This window comes from Pteropus alecto, unplaced genomic scaffold (genome assembly GCF_000325575.1).
Source record: "Pteropus alecto unplaced genomic scaffold, ASM32557v1 scaffold62, whole genome shotgun sequence".
NCBI lineage: Eukaryota > Metazoa > Chordata > Mammalia > Chiroptera > Pteropodidae > Pteropus > Pteropus alecto.
In genome coordinates this window covers 3,178,750-3,195,825 of record NW_006432491.1, presented here as the reverse complement: position 1 = coordinate 3,195,825, position 17,076 = coordinate 3,178,750, and the positions used below count along the sequence as shown (strand labels likewise).

General features: G+C 35.8%; 1 protein-coding gene and 1 pseudogene across 3 annotated transcripts in view; one reads left to right on the top strand and one right to left on the bottom strand.

Annotated features, from left to right (window-relative positions):
* PCMTD1 (protein-L-isoaspartate (D-aspartate) O-methyltransferase domain containing 1) overlaps window positions 1-17,076 on the top strand; it is a 65,317-nt gene that overhangs the window by 13,061 nt on the left and 35,180 nt on the right. Inside the window, exon 2 of one of the 3 annotated variants that reach the window (XM_006907459.3) lies at window positions 14,788-15,218. The exons of the other annotated variants lie outside the window; for them this stretch is intronic. Coding sequence (XP_006907521.1) covers window positions 14,912-15,218 — 307 coding nt within the window. The 5' untranslated portion in view covers window positions 14,788-14,911. The remainder of the gene's footprint in view (window positions 1-14,787; window positions 15,219-17,076) is intronic. 3 annotated transcript variants of the gene reach the window in all.
* On the bottom strand, window positions 8,102-8,220 carry LOC112476201 (annotated as a pseudogene).

The following is a 17,076-nucleotide window of genomic DNA, read 5'->3' as shown; positions in this document are numbered from 1 at the left end:
AGGAGCAGCCACTATCTCTAAGGGCTGTAAATGAGCACCTAAGGAACAGGCCCATCCAGGGCTGAGATCCAGACCTTGTTGAGAGGGTGTGTGGCTCACTATGGGTGTGAAGTTGCTGCGGTGCCTCCTTAATGGAGAATTTGCCCAAAATCTCTCTGGGGTGCCAGGGAATGATGTTCACAGAGAGGTTTCACCAGAGGCTGTCTTCTAAAAACCCCCTAAGTGCTAGGGAACTCATATACTGAAGGAGCCAGCCAAGCAGCTAGCTAGTTTCCTCCTAATAGTAATCTCCCTACTTCCCATCCTGAGGATACTGAAGTATCAACTCTTCTACCTTTTGGGGGAGACTGTGTCATATCTACTGCAGTCTTCTCTGGTTCCCAACTTAACCATAGTGACATTAATTGAAACCACTGAAAATTACTTGTAAGTTTTAATACTTTGTGATAATAGTTTTGATATCATAGGTTTATCTTTCTCTGGCTGTTGCATTTCTTCTTGATTTGCTTTTATTTTGAACTCTTGACGCATTTACCTTGAGCTTTTTTTTTTTTTTAATGTAGTATTATCAACTAAATTGTAAGTTCCTTAAGCCTTTTGTCTCTTCTCCAATGAAATGTACCACAAAGGAGGCTATATAATGCAGTGGAGTATATAACTTACCTAGTGCATAGGTACGTGTGCTATTTTTTCCATATTTTAAATAACTGGGAAATAAATTATTCATTAGTTGCAGGCTTTGAATTATCTCCTCTTTGTTATAAGGCACACCAGTCTCAGAGGCAAAACAATCCATGGGGTCTGTGTATCTCAAGTATTGATCTCACCCTTTCATTTTGATTAAATGAATGCCATGCCAAAGATATTTTACTCATTTAGTCTCTTTCACCATTTACTGATTGTTTTCTGTATATTAGACTGTCTGCCAAGTCAGTGGTACCCACCCTTTTTGGCACCAGGAGCTGGTGCTCCAATGAGAATCTAAAGCCTGATGATTTGGGGTGGAGCTGAGGTGGTGATGCTAGTGCTGGGGAGCAGTTGCAAATACAGATGAAGCTTTGTTCACATGCCCGCTGCTCACCTCCTGCTGTGCAGCCCAGTTCCTAACCAGTGCTGGTCCGTGTCCCTGGGAGTAGGGGACCCCTGTGCTAAGTGCTAGACATAAACAGGTATTTAGTATATAAAGCCTTTCCTTTAAGAGACCATAGTCAAATGGGTGGGAAGCAGAATAATAACCTTGTGGAGAGGTGATAGATATATTTAAGGCATTTGGAGAGCATTGAAAAAAGGCACTATTATGTGTCCCTGCAAGATTTGTATTGAGGAAGCCTTACGCCCTACTGTAGCTATTTTTGACAATGGCTTCACTAGGGAAGTAATTAAGGTAAAGTGAGGTATAAATGTTGAGCTTTGATTCATTAGTGTCTTTAACAAAAGATGCTAGAGAGTTTGTTCTCTCTGCACACACACAAAGGAAAGGCCATGTGAGGAGGACACAGGGAGAGTACTCAACAGAAACTGACCATGCTGGCATCTTGACTTTGGATTTCCAGACTCCAGAACTATGAGAAAATTTCTGGTTAAGCCACCTAGTCTTTGGTATTTTGTTATGGCATTCTGAGATGACTAAGATAAGCATCTAAGTGTTCTGGAAATGGGCTTTGAGAAGATTTCTAGGAGGGGATTCCTTCTCATAGAATGACTGAGAGAGAATTGTTGATTACTAGGCTTCTGATAAATTTAGTTATTTAGTAAGGTACTTAAATTCTAATAATGAAGTAGACAAAATCAGGTCTGTCATTCCAAATGGAGGTTGAACTCATTATAGTCTGCCTGCGGATGCATGTGCAAATGCAGCCATATTTGTAATACTGTTGTCAAGTGGGATGGAGTTATTAGCATGGAAATCTGGGAACTTAACTGCTTCTGTCTCATAACCTATTTTTCTGTGGAAGATGAAGTATGGCCATTTGTTGAATAGAGACCCCAATCTTGTGAGGATGATGACAGTGCAAATGAGTTTGCTGTGGGGAATGGGAGCCAGAGGTGAATAAAGATACAGAGGTATTGCTGGATCTTACTGAAATTCCATTTGAGATTGAGGAACACAAATCTAGTGGTACCAGTCCAAGTAGTGGATTTCTTTCCTTGGTAGCAATACATAACATAAAAGACTTCACAGAGTATGGAGATTATTGGATTGGTCCAAGGTCGAGTTTGCAAGAGGAGTGAGGCAGAAAGTTAGAATGAGGGGTTTAGAATAATGGAGAGTTCGTGAGTGAAGCCATGTTCATGGGACCTATTTGCTTTGGGAAGAAAGTGATAACTGGTGTCAGCAAGTTATAGCCTATGAGCCCACTGCCTGTTTTTGCATAGCCTACAAACTAAGAAGCGTGTTTATATTTTTTAAGTGGTTGGAAAAATTAAGAATATTATGATGTGAAAACTATATGTAATTTGTGTCTATAAACAAACTTTTGGAACACAACCATACTCCTTCATTTACATGTTGGTAGTGGTTGCTTTTGCTTGACAGGTAAAGAGTTAAGCAGAAACTATGGCCTGCAAATCCTAAGATATTTACTATCTGGCCTTTGATAGAAAAAGATTGCTAGAGGACTAGTGACACTGAAGATTAACTTAATTAGAAAAAGAATGAACAAATTACATGTAAGATGTAATTGTGGAATAAAAGAAGGATTCAGAAGTTAGTGGGTGGGTAGGTCTTCAGAGTTTAAGGAGAGTGTATTTGTTACCTTTGAAGCTCGAATAGTTACCGAAGATTCCCAGAATGATCCTAAAGAGTTGGGGATCAGAGAAGACTATAGTTGAGTTGCCAGAGGCCCCTCTAAAAATGGAAGAGTTGATACTTCAGTGTCTTCAGTATGAGAACTGGGGAGATTATTATTGATAGGAAAAATGTAATAAAAGTGCAAAACAGGTTCTCTTACACCTTTTCCAACAAGAGTGTTTTTTAAAAATCTATCAATCTTTTAGGGTTTCATAAATGTATATGTTTTCTATATATATACATCTATATATACATATACATGTATATGTGTTTTCTATAGCTTCTATATTTTATACATATACATTTATATGTATATATATTTGTGAATGTACATATATTTTTTTCTCTTACTCAAATCATGACTTTACACTGATTACTCCAAGTCCATCCAATCTCACAAGGTATTTTCCCAAGGTCTCCCAGTCATTCTGTGCTTTGATATCTCTCAGAAACACCACAGAGTAATTGAGATCTCATTGAAAATTGGCACCTAAGATCCAAAGGATTTTTTATTAGTATTAGATATACATGTTTTTATTTTTTTAATTGAAGAAATGATTTTAATTTCTAATAGACATAATTTTTTATACATTTGATAAATATTTTTTGAAATGGGAACTTTTTTTGTGTGTGGATTAAGTAGGTTTGTATTAAATAATAGAAACAGGTAACAGGGACTGTTATAGGTTGTTTACATGTATTATCTCAGATACTTTTGAAATAAATTCTGTGAGGTAATTATTGTTAATATCGTTTTTTACCACGTAGCAGCTGAGCCCTAGAGAGGTGAATTATGTTTTCTGAGGTCACGTAGCTAGGAAGTTGTAGAATTATGGTTCTGACCTACAACCCAAAATGTATTATATGATCCTTTAAGTATAATTTTTATTTATATTGAAAGCACATCGTTAGAATGATTCTTAATGGAACATACAACTTGATAATGAAATAATAATTTGGTATACTAACATGTATTCTACAAATGATCCTTCTAAGAATAGCAAATGAGTAAAGTAAAATTAACAATATTCTTGTTGATATAAATCCTGTTGAGTTCTAACCAAAATTTTACGTCGCTGAGTTGTGTGATTCACCATAACCTGTGTAGATTCAGAATAGGTATATTTACTCATTATTACATGATTTTTGTCTGGAGATTGATGATAATTCATGAACTTTCTTGGGAAGAAAGTAACAACAAGAATAAAAATAGTCAAATAGGAACACAATGATTTTAGCTATCCGACTTTTATTACTATGTTTAATATAATAGTTTAATTTTTGGTATTTTTTTTTCCTTACAATCTCCCACAAGTTGTCATAAGTCAGGATTTAGTAATATTGTTCGCTCCCAATAACTAAAATACTGAAATTAAGAAAAATTTTAATTTTTTTTAAAAGAAAGCATTATGCTCACTTAGTTTTAAGAAATCTAAAAGGAATAGATTAGGTTTTTTGCACTTATATATTCTAATGTTTTAATAGATTTTTCTCTTGTCTAAAATAATTAAATAATGACTTATGAAACGTGTGTTTCTTTCCAACTTATGTGATCTTGGACAAGGCAACTGCTGGGACTCAATTCTTTATCCATGAAATAGAGTGATCTCTTCTGTAATTTTTACCTAATAAGCCATACAAATTGACCTTAGATTCTGGAATATGGTCTCTGAACCCTCCATGCCTATCATGGTTCCTGAGTCATAAATAAATGATCAGTTTTTGTTTATCGAATAAGGAAATTACTAGATGAATTCTTTGTGCAAAACACTTAAAAAGTAAAATATCAAAATGTAAGATAATATTAATTGCTTTGATAAACTTTCAAACATTGAGTATTTTAAAATATACTGTTAAACATAATTTTACTCACATAATTTAACTATTATTTATACTTAGAAACCCAATCTAATTAGCATAATAGTTCTCTATGTTATTAAGAGTCTTTAGTTCTATGAATTCATTTTAGCCAAATGCAAAGTAATTGTTAGACATTTGCCTGAAAATCCACACTAACCATTTAAAAGATTAATTTCCTTGAACAAAGACTGTCTATGTGAACTGAAGCCATCCATTGACATTCCCTCCTCAATGTGCCTGTGTCCTACTCCTTGCTGGGCCAATAGTGAAGATATTGTTAATGCAGCCTGAAGGGAGGTACTGAATTATAGTTTCTAAAGCTTTCACAAGCATTTTGGTTATTCTGTTTGGACCATTTTGTCCAAATGAGTTTTTTTGACTCTAGGAACCATCGATGACAAATTAATCATTTAAACTTAAGGTGAGCTTCCTATCACTTACTTTAGACTCTGTAGCACTATTATGATCTTATGACAATTCTTTTTTATGGACTTCTTAAACTTTCTCTGGGTCATAAATAAAAATAAGGATAAAAATTATTTGTCTCAATAAATGAAATGAAACTATAGTATCAGTGTGGATTTGTGTATACGTGCGCGCATGCCACTTTTCTCAAGGGTCTCAGACCTACATTTTTAGTTGTATTTTCTTCTGATAATGTGAATATTGGTTGTAGTGTATGACATAAAATCTATGAATAAGTCCAAAACATCTCTGTGTTGTTTGGGAAATGTAGAACAAATAATTTAGTCTTTTTTTTTTTCTCCATTCGTATGGTGTAGGAAATACCTAGGGTAATTATGAAATTATATGAGTTGGTAATGAAGAACTTTGAAAATTAAGAATTATATATAACTAGATATTTTGTTTTATGCAGCTTTTATTAGTGTCTGTCCATAGGAAAATAATGATCATTTTTCTATTTGTATAATAAATGCACTTGGACTTTTGAAAGTTTTTAAAAGAGCCCTCAGTAGAATTTGATATAATATAGTGACTTTGTCTTCCAGATGGAAAAAACAAAACTAGAAAAGATAATGGCTTGCTCAAAATCATATAGTGTGACAGTGGCAATCTTTGCATTTCACAGTATGTTAAGATGTAGAAAGAGTATCTTGTGAGCTTGTTTTGGTTTACTCAGTGACATAATAGTGGAAGAGAAAAGCTACAGATCATTTGATGAGTAGCTCCCATGTGTAATTTTGCTTAGAAATATTTTTAAAAATTTTATTTGAATATTCTGTGTGAATTCATAATTTTTCAAATAAAATAAGCCCCACTTTGAAAGCCTGAGCAAGAGGAGCTAAAAATGTGTACTTTTTTTTATCTCATGCTTCTCTCTTGATCTCAGTACATCCTAAGAAGCATCGTCAGTCAACGGACTGAAACCAAAAAGCTCAGCTACCATTTCAGTGTTTTGGTTCAGACTTTTTCTGAGTTAGAAGAGATAAACGACTTACCTGTTTTAAAGGTTTTTCTAGGCTGTGGCTCCTGTAAGGATTTTTTAAAATTGTGTTAAGGATGGTTAGTATAGCACTTCTTATATTTCTTGAAAAATTGAAAGATGTTGAACAGTAATGCTGAAATCTGAGTCAGTACTCTTTGAGGATTGATTTTGTTAGCTCAAAGATATATGGAACTTTGCACGTTGAGGGCGTTTGTATATGGTTGAGGTTGTGTTTGGGAATTGTGCAGTGATATGGGTTTGAAGAGGTCATATATTCAGATCTTTAAAAGAAGAGGAGAGACTTTTTAGAGTTACATGATATCCTATAATTTTCAAAATAATAACATTTTAGATTGATTTGCTTCATATCTTGCTTTAAAAATTTTTTTTCATATTCCATTATTATAACCTCATATTCTATGACTTAAACTCTCATAGAACTACTACTACCCATTGTTTTTCCATCTTCTTGGAGTTCATGCTGTTCTCCACTGCTCCAGGGTGAGAATAGGAAAATTAAAAGTATGAGGGGGAAGGTGGAGAGAAAAAATAGGCATTAGAAGCAACACTGGAATAGTGGAATTGAGAATATAACTGAAAAGTCTATATGTGAATATAGGGATCTTAAAACTTGCCAAATATCAAAATATAGAATGTGGATACTTCCAACAGAAAACTTTCTTTTGCTTAAATTATTTGTAGTAGTGAATTGAAGGGTTAAGGGAGTAAACAATCAAATTATTTTGAGATGTGATTTATCAGTTGTCTCATCAGATGGAGATTCCAGAGTTCAAGGGATATAGATAAAAAAATATACCTTCATTTTGCTGTAGCGAATGTTCAAATTTGAAAGGATTTCCTAAAGTAGAAACCTAGAAGTTACTCTCACAGTGTTTTACATTTATTTGCAATTTATTAAATGCTAAAACCTTTACAACTGTGATGAATATTTTAAATATAAAATGTGATTTTACCTTCATTATTTTATCTTATTGAGTTTACAATCTGGGCAGAAAAGATGTGTCGAACCAAAGAAAATTATACAAGAGAGATAATTTTTGCTAAATTACATAACAAATGCTCCATCAGCAAAAACAAAAATTAGCACAGGCAGAAGTTAGCTAGTGAAGTTACTAAGAAGAGATTAGGTCCCTGACTGCGATGTGAGCACAGAAGGGCAGTTGGTCCTAATTTAGGCGCCTCAGCCTAGTTTATGGCCCAGAGTGTGACAGAAGGTACTGCTATTTTTTTTTTTTTTTTTTTACATTAACCTCTCTAATTTCAGTCAGCTTATTTGTGAATGTGTGTATTCTTTTGGCTTCTATATACAGTGTTCTTTGGTTTTTTCTTCTTGACATTGACATTTCTAATTTCAGGATTTACATTTATTTTTGCTCTGTAGTTCTGTCTTAAGGAGTTCACTGGTTGATAACTTCACTGGATTTCAGAACTGGTACTTCTTTGTTTTCCCTTTTTGGTCTTTTGTGTTTAAAAATTAAAGTTTCGAATATGCCTTTTGTCATAGAAGTGAAAGAAAGTGAAGTATTTATTAAATATGTGTGTATTGGAGGTTTATATGCAGTGCACTATATCCTCTTCACAAATTTAGGATGCAGTTATTTTTCCCATTTTATAGACAACGAAACTGAAGATCGCAGGTTAAGTATATTTGCCCGAGGCTGCAGTCAGTAAACAATATCAGATGCTTTATTTCCTACTATCCATTCTTTCTATGGAACCACTAAAAAGGGAGGAAAAAGAGGAAATAAGAGGGTGAGAAATCTGAATCGAACATCTTTTCAATTAAGAGAATAAAAAGCTTTTGAATTATGAGTCAGGAGCTTCTGTACAAATTGTTCTGTTTCAGAAAGGTTTCATGACTTGACAGTCTCTCTGAACTTTTTTTTTTCTTTTTTCTTTTTTTTAGGCAAGGCAACCCTTGGTTGACCTCACAGATTGCAGGGACCTTGGCAGCTTGCAATCCCTTATTTTTTAATTTTTTACACCTGCAGCACCTGGTCTTCCTTGGTGGTCTCCCATCCAAGTACTATCCAGGTCTGGCCCTGCTTAGCTTCCGAGATCAGATGGGATCGGACTTGTTCAGGGTAGCATGGCTGTAGACAGTCTCTCTGAACTTTGGTCTTCTTATCAGTAAAATGAGGTTAATGCTTTTTCATAGGAGTATGGTGAAGAAATAGAGCTCAGTGTATGGTATGTAGTAGATATGTGGGGAATTGCATGTATATGTTGTCATTACTAAAAAATAGGTTTGTATTTATCATTGAATGTAGAGTTAATTAGATGGTCTTAGCTTTTGGCATGTGAGTATTGAACCTTAGCTTAGCTTATTTCCTTTTCTTTTTTCCTTATTTTATACAGTTGACCCTTGAACAAAATGGGTTTAAAGTGCACAAGTCCACTTATACATGGATGTTTTTCAGTAAATACATATAATACTGTAAATGTATTTTCTCAACATTTTTTTTCTCTAAATTACCTTATTGTGAGAATACAATATATAATACATATAACATACAAAATATATGTTAATTATTGGTAAAGATTCTGGTTAACAGTAGGCCATTAGTTAAGTATTTGGGAAGTCATGTTATACATGGATTCTCGACTCGGTGAGGGGAGGGGTGAGGAGGGTTAGGGTCTGTGCCCCTAACCTCCGTGTTGTTCGAGAGTCAACTATATTTATATTTCATCATAACTGTTTGTCATCATTGAGAAAAATTTTTCCCTCTGTAGTTGCCTCCACACTTAAAACAGCCTTGGTCCATGACTCCCATGACAAGACCTTTGAGGGCATGAGGAAGATCCTTTGTGTTCATGCCCTCAGATAGTGTGTTCCCCTCGGGATCACTGGTCTCTCCCCCACAAAGGTTAGTGAGCTTTGTCCTCACCTTTGCAGAGAAAGGAGCAGCAAGGAGCGATTGGCTGCTTGCCACTGGTTACTAGCAGGGACTTAAAGTGAGTCAGCATTCATTCTCTTCTCTTTCCACTCTGACATCTGTCTGCCATCTGTCTGCTTCCGACCTCCTTTGACTTGTCTTTAACCTTTTATAAAACACTCCCTAAGCTTCCTGAAAGACACCATAATATTGAACTGGGCCTTCAATAATTCTTCCCCTAAACCAAATACATTAAAGCCACACTTAATTTTCAGAGAAGAGCAAGTAACTTTTGTTAAGCAGTCAGGGGACTGGTTACATCCTGGTGCATCCATGTGGTAAGATATTTTGCCTCTTGATTTTGGAGTAATTTTTGATGGCATGAAAAAGTGCTTAGGACATATAAAGTGATAATCTGAAATATATACAGTGTAATACCAATATTGAGATTTAAAAAGCATATAGATGCTTAAAAAGTAACGGGCGCTTTGAATGTCAAGATTGTGAATAATTTCTATTATTTTATTTGGTTTTCAAATTTCCTACGAATGCATATACTACTTTTATAATCAAGTCAGTGAATATTACGAAAATTTAATATTCATTTCCTACACAATTTTAGCAACAATGAACATGGTAAAATGATGTATCTTTGAAGCTCCATAGTATAAATTATTTATATTATGATCTCTTTTTTGTTCCCTGTTTTCCTACTGTAGATTATTTTATTTGTAAATATATTTTCATTCCTTAGGAAATTATTTTCCATGTGTCTGTTACACTTCATTTCGTATATATATCCCCTTTATTTTTACCTTTACTTGTCAGTTTTGTTCAAATAATGCATGTGCACAGTTTAGAGTCAAGTGATACCATAGGCCTTGAAGACAATGCATAACAGTTCTTGGATTCAGTCACCTGTTACCACCCTGTGGCTCACACTCCAGAAGAAACAATGCATTTAGCTATTTCATATGGAACTTACTTCCACATTGCTAACTAAGATGCTTCTGTTCTTCATTAATTTTAGACAGCATTTTTTACTTACTCTTATGAAGGTGTTAACTCCCTTACCCCTCTTTACCTCTTCCCTCTCATCCTCCCTGTGGGGTTAAATGACTATTTAAATTTAAAGCAATTGCGTTCCCCATCCCCTCTACCAAATAATATATTGTAATTATATTCCCTTTCTTTTACAGTTTTGTTTTTTTCCTTAACATCTTATTTTAAAATTAGTCATACAGTATGCCTCTCATTCCCTAAAAGCCATCCTTGGTTCCTATTGTCTGTAGGAGAAAATCCAAGCTCAGTGTGTGTATAACCTGTGAGCTTACCTGGCTCACTCTTCATTTTTCCAGCCTCACCAACCACTACTTTCTACACCAGAGCCTCAACTCTAGTTACTGTTTTGTAGTGCCTTGAGTGGGCATATTGCCTCTTTTCTCCTTGTCTTTCCTGTGTACAGTCTTGAACACCTGTCTTTCTGCCTTCTGTGCTTACCAAGGCTTCATCTTCTCTAGGAAAGTCTTTCAGTCCTTTCATCCTCATTCCCACTTCCAGCATGTCTGGGTTAGGTGTCCCATAACACCCTTGTATATAATTCTACTGTGGCTTTACTCATCTGATTTTATAATTGTTTCTGCTAGCTGTTCTCCAGATGTGGTCTGGGGTCCCTCAGGCCTCCTAAGATCCTTTAAAGCGTCTAAGAGGTCAGCTGCTAGGTTTTTCTACTATAACATCTGAAAACAACTAATGTTTGCAACACAGCTTGTGAAAAAAATAACCTTGGGGCATGCCACTCAAAACCTATGCATCTGTAACCAGTTTACGAGGAAAAACAATAGCAATCTTAAATTTTTAGCACAGCTAAATCTGTGGGATTTGCACCGAGCATCGCAGTCAGTCCTTCACAACCTTAAACGCTAGGTAGAGTTCGTTTTTCTCCTTTGAGATTTAGGCCTTGGAATATAGTTTGCTATGGATATCATTTTTATCAGAATTTAAAAATCTGAACCTGGGTATAGCTTTCATTAGTCTGTTGTTTTAATTCAGGGACAGTGTCTTAGCATTTTTTTTTTCATCTGCATTCATAGCTTCTAATTGCATCTAATTGCTATATATAATTTTCACCTTTTGCTTAAAGTCTTCCTAATTTGCTAAGGTATCTCTGTAATACATGAAAGCTTGTACCTTCCTGTCACTTCAGCACATGAATAGGTATTGTAAACCACCACAACTTCCTCATTATCTCTACATCATTACCCTAAGTACTAAATGTATGCGATAACTTGTGTTAAACATGCATTGTCACAGATTGTACCTCCTATTCCAGGAAACCTTTCTTGACTGCCTCCCACCTGGATATCCTCATGGCTTTCTGTTCAGATCTGTTTGTCTTTCTTACCAGACCAGAGAAAAAGGAGTTTGGGAAATCTGGTTTCACAATTTTGCACTGCATGTTGACAAGGTCATGTTTTTTGCAGCTTCTGAGTACCTGGTCTCAGGTCTGTTGGAGTAGGTCTGAAGCACAAATTACACTGCGCTTTCTAAGATGAAAAATGTAATTGTCCCTTCCTTGTTAATATCTGTGACAGACTCTGTTGTCTATAGTAGATGTTCTTAGAGTGGAATCATGGTGTTACTGAATAAAAGGAGATTGGTTTTGCCTGCATGCATCAAAGCCAAATGAGATACGAGCAGGCGTTTGCAGCAAACAAAGGTTTATTCAAGGAAATAATGCCAAGCCCAGAGACGCAGGTGAGCCAGGGCTCAAAGACCTGGCTTCCTGATGACCTCTTGGGCAGCAGTTCCCAATCTTTTTGGCACCAGAGAAGGACTAGAGCTTCTATGAGAATCTAATGCCTAATGATCTGAGGTGGAGTTGAGGCGATGATGGGTTGCAAATACAGATGAAGCTTCCTTCGCTCCCCCACCACTCACCACCTGCTGTATGTTTGGGTTACTAGTAAGCCACAGACCAGTACCAGTCCGTGGTCCCAGAGTTGGGGACCCCTGCTCTAGGGCATAGGTTATAGAGGGGAAAGATCATTAGTCATAGTAGTTAAGGGAGTTTGGGTTGTGGGCTCCACTAATTGGTCAGGGCTGGGAAGGAGGCAGTTAATTGCATCAGGTCCTGATGTCCTTGTTCTGTCTGTTTCGAGGGGATGTGGCCCACAGGGTTGGTCTGCCTTCATGGGTCTGGAGCTGAAATACAGCTGGACAAGATGGTATCATTAGTTTGACTGAAACTCTGTGGTCAACAGACATGAAGCTTTGTTTCTAAGACTCTGATGCTGACCAGAATCTGATGTCCTAAGGGCTTTAATGAATAAGAGTGTGGTTGTGCAATATGTGCAAAGGTAGAAGAATAAGGAAAGAAAAGAAGCAAGTGGTCATGGTGCGTGCTATTAGACTAGACAAAGCCAGTTTGAATCAAGGAGAGAAGAGAAAAAGTCATGTTAAAGATGTGAAACTTTTTGCAGTTACAATGGATCCTTAGGAACTCAGGAACCTTCTGAAATTGTATGTAAAACTTCTGATTTATATTTTAATAGAGAGGGCATAGATATAATCAGACTCAAAAAGATTCAGGCCAAAAAAGAAATCACTAGCCTGCAGGTCTTACAGTACTGAAAAGTACCCAATTGCATGTAATTTCTCAAAAGTATCACGTGGTCTCTTGCTTAAATACCAGTTCTTTCCTCATCCTATAATTCCTTTACCATTTTAAAGCCATTATACAAATCATACCTTTAAGAAGACGTTCCTTGATCCCTGGATTCAGTTCCCACTTTGGGTTCCTTTGGGCTCATGTGTTATAGCACTCTATCCATTTACAAGTGATTTCTCACTTGTAAGGAGACATGTGAATGCCTTCCTAATGGGCTCATTGTAACTTTTAATGAGATAATATACAGATAATGCTTAGTCCAGTGTCTGTCAGCAAATGGTAGTAGTTCTTGTTTTCTTGATTCTTCCTCTTGTCTTTCTCACCAAAAGTGTGAGCTTCTGTGCAGTAAAGTCAGTGTTTTGCTGTGATAATTTTAGGTAGGTTAGAGTTCAGTAGGACTTGAGAAGAGTGAGGTCATTCTTCAGCCCTAGAACCAAACAAGGGGAATAATTTTTCAAACTAGTAAATTAATGGTATTTCCAGTAGAGCTATTTGTTAAACATCTGTGCATAGTCAGAATTAGTTTTATAAAATCCTTAGGCATTTACCACAGTGGAAACTAAAGGAACTATCTTTCCATCTAGAAAAAGTAGTCACTTGTTCTTTAATCTTGGGAAGACATTCATTCTTTCGGTATGAAACCAGGTGAAAAAAGTTAACCTGAGCTTAGAAGCCATGTCATTAAAAAATAATCTTTAAATGCCAGAATTGTACTCAGGGACTTGAGATGCTTGAGCTATAAAAGGATGCCCAAACTACAACCCACTGAAGGAACAGCAGATTGACATCACCTATGCATTACATGCTATGAAATAACTCTCGTGAAGGAGAATGGTGTACTTTTTAAGTTATTTTATTTTTTGGATGTGGGAGCATTGGAGCCAGCCACATTTGTGTGTTTGAATGAATGTGATGTGAATTTACAGTATTTCTTCTCAGAAAGTTTAAAGAGATCATAGGAAAAGACAAAAGGGGATATAGACCGACACTGGGACAGGCTCTGGTGAGAAAACTGTCCAGTAATGTTGCAGCAGCTCAGTACCAGAGGTCTGAGGATCCTAATGAAGCTTGAGACCCAATTGCTTTTCTTGAGCATTCATCCTTGCCAGAGTTAGCTCTTGTTTTTGGTCACAAGTCTTTCATTTCTCGCTTTCCCTCTTTTAATACTTATTAACTATAGTTGAATAGAGCTTATTAACTATAGTTAATCTACTTATTAACTATAGTTGAATAGAGCTTAAATTGTGTATCCAGTATTGTGTATTGACATTTTAATTTAGTCTCAAGGTGCATTTGTTTCCATACAAAGATGCTGAGTTTGACTTGTTAAAAAAGTTAATTGTATGTGTATGTATGTAACATATGTTCTATTGCTTAAACTATTCAAGTTGTTAATGAAATTTGTGGTTTTATTTCTCACAAGGTTTACCAAATGAAATTTTTATACACACACACACACACACACTTTGAAAATGTGAGTCTGTTTTTATTTTTACGTTTTGTAATCAGTTTTTGGATATGTCATTCTTTGAGTTAACATTTTGAATTTATATCGTGTGTTTAGGAATTGTTAGCAGATTTTTAAGTGTAGGAGTTTTAATCAAGTAATCCGTACACATTAGACTAGGTTTACTATATTCTAAAGAAGGTCACATGGCTTGGTGAATAAGAGCGTAGTTTCTGGGTCTGAAAGACCTGGGACTGTGTCCCAGCAATGTTACTTCTTAGAGCAGCACTATAATATGGCACCTAGTGGCCACACATAGCTATTAAGCACTTGAAATGTGGCTAGTATTGACTGACTGAATTTTAAATTGTATTTAATTTTAATTAATTTAGTTCTAGGGAGACACATGTGACTAGTGGCTACCATGAAGGGCCTCACAGTATGAGGCGACTTAACTTTTCTGTGTTCCAGATTTCCCATCTGTACAGATGAGGCCATATCTAAGCTATCTTTTGTGATTGTTCTAAAAACAAAAATTAATATATTTAACACCGTGCCTGTAATAGCATATGCCCTTGAGAAATGTTAGTTGTAATGACTATTACATATTTAATAAACTGAAATTACTTTCTTTTGAGCATTAATTTAAACCTGTTTATTTTTATTCCCTTTCAGGATTAATTTATTTTTGGAAATCAAGTGCAATATTAAAAGGAAATCAAACCATACTACATTATTGGAAGCCATTTCTGCTAATTTTATTACATTTTAAAATTTATGATTTGATTTGAATACTATCATGGGAGGAGCTGTGAGTGCTGGGGAAGATAATGATGACTTAATTGATAACTTAAAAGAAGCTCAGTATATCCGCACTGAAAGAGTGGAACAAGCCTTCAGAGCAATTGATCGTGGAGATTACTATCTGGAAGGCTACCGAGACAATGCTTACAAGGACTTAGCCTGGAAGCATGGGAACATACACTTGTCAGCACCTTGCATTTATTCTGAAGTTATGGAAGCATTGAAACTTCAACCAGGATTGTCTTTTCTTAACCTGGGAAGTGGAACCGGATATTTAAGTACAATGGTGGGCTTAATTTTAGGTAATTTTATTTTTGTAAAATTCTTTTTAAAAAGTAAGCTGTTTGTATTACTGTTTATAATTTACAGTGTTTGTAACTTTGTGTACAGTATATGTTTGTGTATACTCAAAAGTAGTTCTTTTTTTAAATAGAAACACAAGGTATTAGTAATCTTATTCTTAGCCTTGACCCTGATAGTTAGCTTCTACATTCAGTCCTAGACTAAAAAAAATCTTGGAACTGTTTCCCCAGTCATTGTCTGTATTTAAATTGAACAGCTGGTAGGCAGGAGACTCAGTAGTGTAATATAATGTATTTCAGATAAAGTATTCTGACTGCATAGAGTTTGATGGTTATCAGTGTCTCATTTTAAAGGGAATGGTGCCAGGTTTTTTAAAAAAGATACAGGAGTATGTGGGATACAAAGAGTATGGCACTGGTGGAACAAAGCAAAGGATTGGAAAAAAATAGGAGAGAGAAGTATATGTCGTCACTAAGCTTTCAGCATACTTATTGTCTCTTGTGCCAGGCATTACTTCTGGTGAGAGTATACAGCAGTGATCAAAAGGGACAGATACCTCTGCCTTTGAGAAGCTTGTTGGGTGCATACTATGGGAATTAAGCATTGTTTAAAGCATTTTATATACAGTAACTTATTTAAGGTTCCTAATAACGTTCCTGTGAACTATAAACTATTATGATTCTCATGTATATAGGTGAGTTAAACTGAGGGATAGAGAAGTTAAATAACTTGCCTAAAGTCACATAGCTAGGAAGAGACAGCTGGAAAATATGGAATATGGGTGGAAAAAGCATGGCTGGAGGAAAATCTATAAAACATTATGATGATGAATGGAGGATGAAAACCATGAATTTTACTAAGCCATTTAGTATTTACTGAGTGCTACTGTGTGGTAGGCATTAATGTAGAGCATTAATGGCCCATAACATGGACTCTTACCCTTGAGTTCACAGACTGGTATGGGTAGAGAGACAAAGACCAGTTTCTCATCCAGTGTGATATGTGTTATAATTGAGATATATGCCCAAGTTTTAGGAATGATACTGGTTTAAAATTTACTCTCAAGTGATGGGGAATCATTGAAAGGTTTTAAATAGAGAAATGACTATACTCTAGTAGGATAACTATGTCCCTGTGTGCTGCGACAGTCCTGGCTTATCCCTGTTGTTCTAGCTTCAGTATTAATAATGTCCTTTTCTTTCCCAAAGTGTCTCAGTTTGGACAATAAATTATGTGGTCACATATGGCACTCAAGGCATTTTTCAGTCCTGAAATGTCCCTTTCCTGCACACTGGCTGTCTTCTTACTTTCTCTCCTAGTCATGGAACCTGCAATGTATTTCTTTAAAAAAAAAAAAAAAAAAGTACTTTCCTCTCATAGTTAAGTCAGTTCCTGATACATAACAACTGCTCAAAAATGGTAGCAAATTATTAATTTTTACCAATAAAGAAATTTATCGGCTAAATGTAAGCCGATAAACTTACTAAATGTAAGTTCTCCTTTCCCAAGACAGGAATTTCTCTGCAGATTGGGAAGCCTATCATTTCTATCACAGTGCCTCTTTGAGAACGGAATCTCTAGGAGTTGAGACTGCTTCCAAATCAAAGGAACTTAGTAGGGGAGTAGGGAGAGCTTCTTTTCAAAAATGAGTTACCCTCCTTGAACCAGTGCATTTCTTGACCAACTCTGACAACTTTAGGCTGGAGTCCAGGCTTCTTACCATGTTTGGCAGTCTCAGAGCACCTGTTATCCTGTCTTCTACTTCTCCAATCTTGTCAACTGCCTCTTACTGAGGGAGGTCAGTGTAGCCAGAAGCCTGGCCAGAAGAGAGAGATCATTGGGAAACATCAGCAGTGA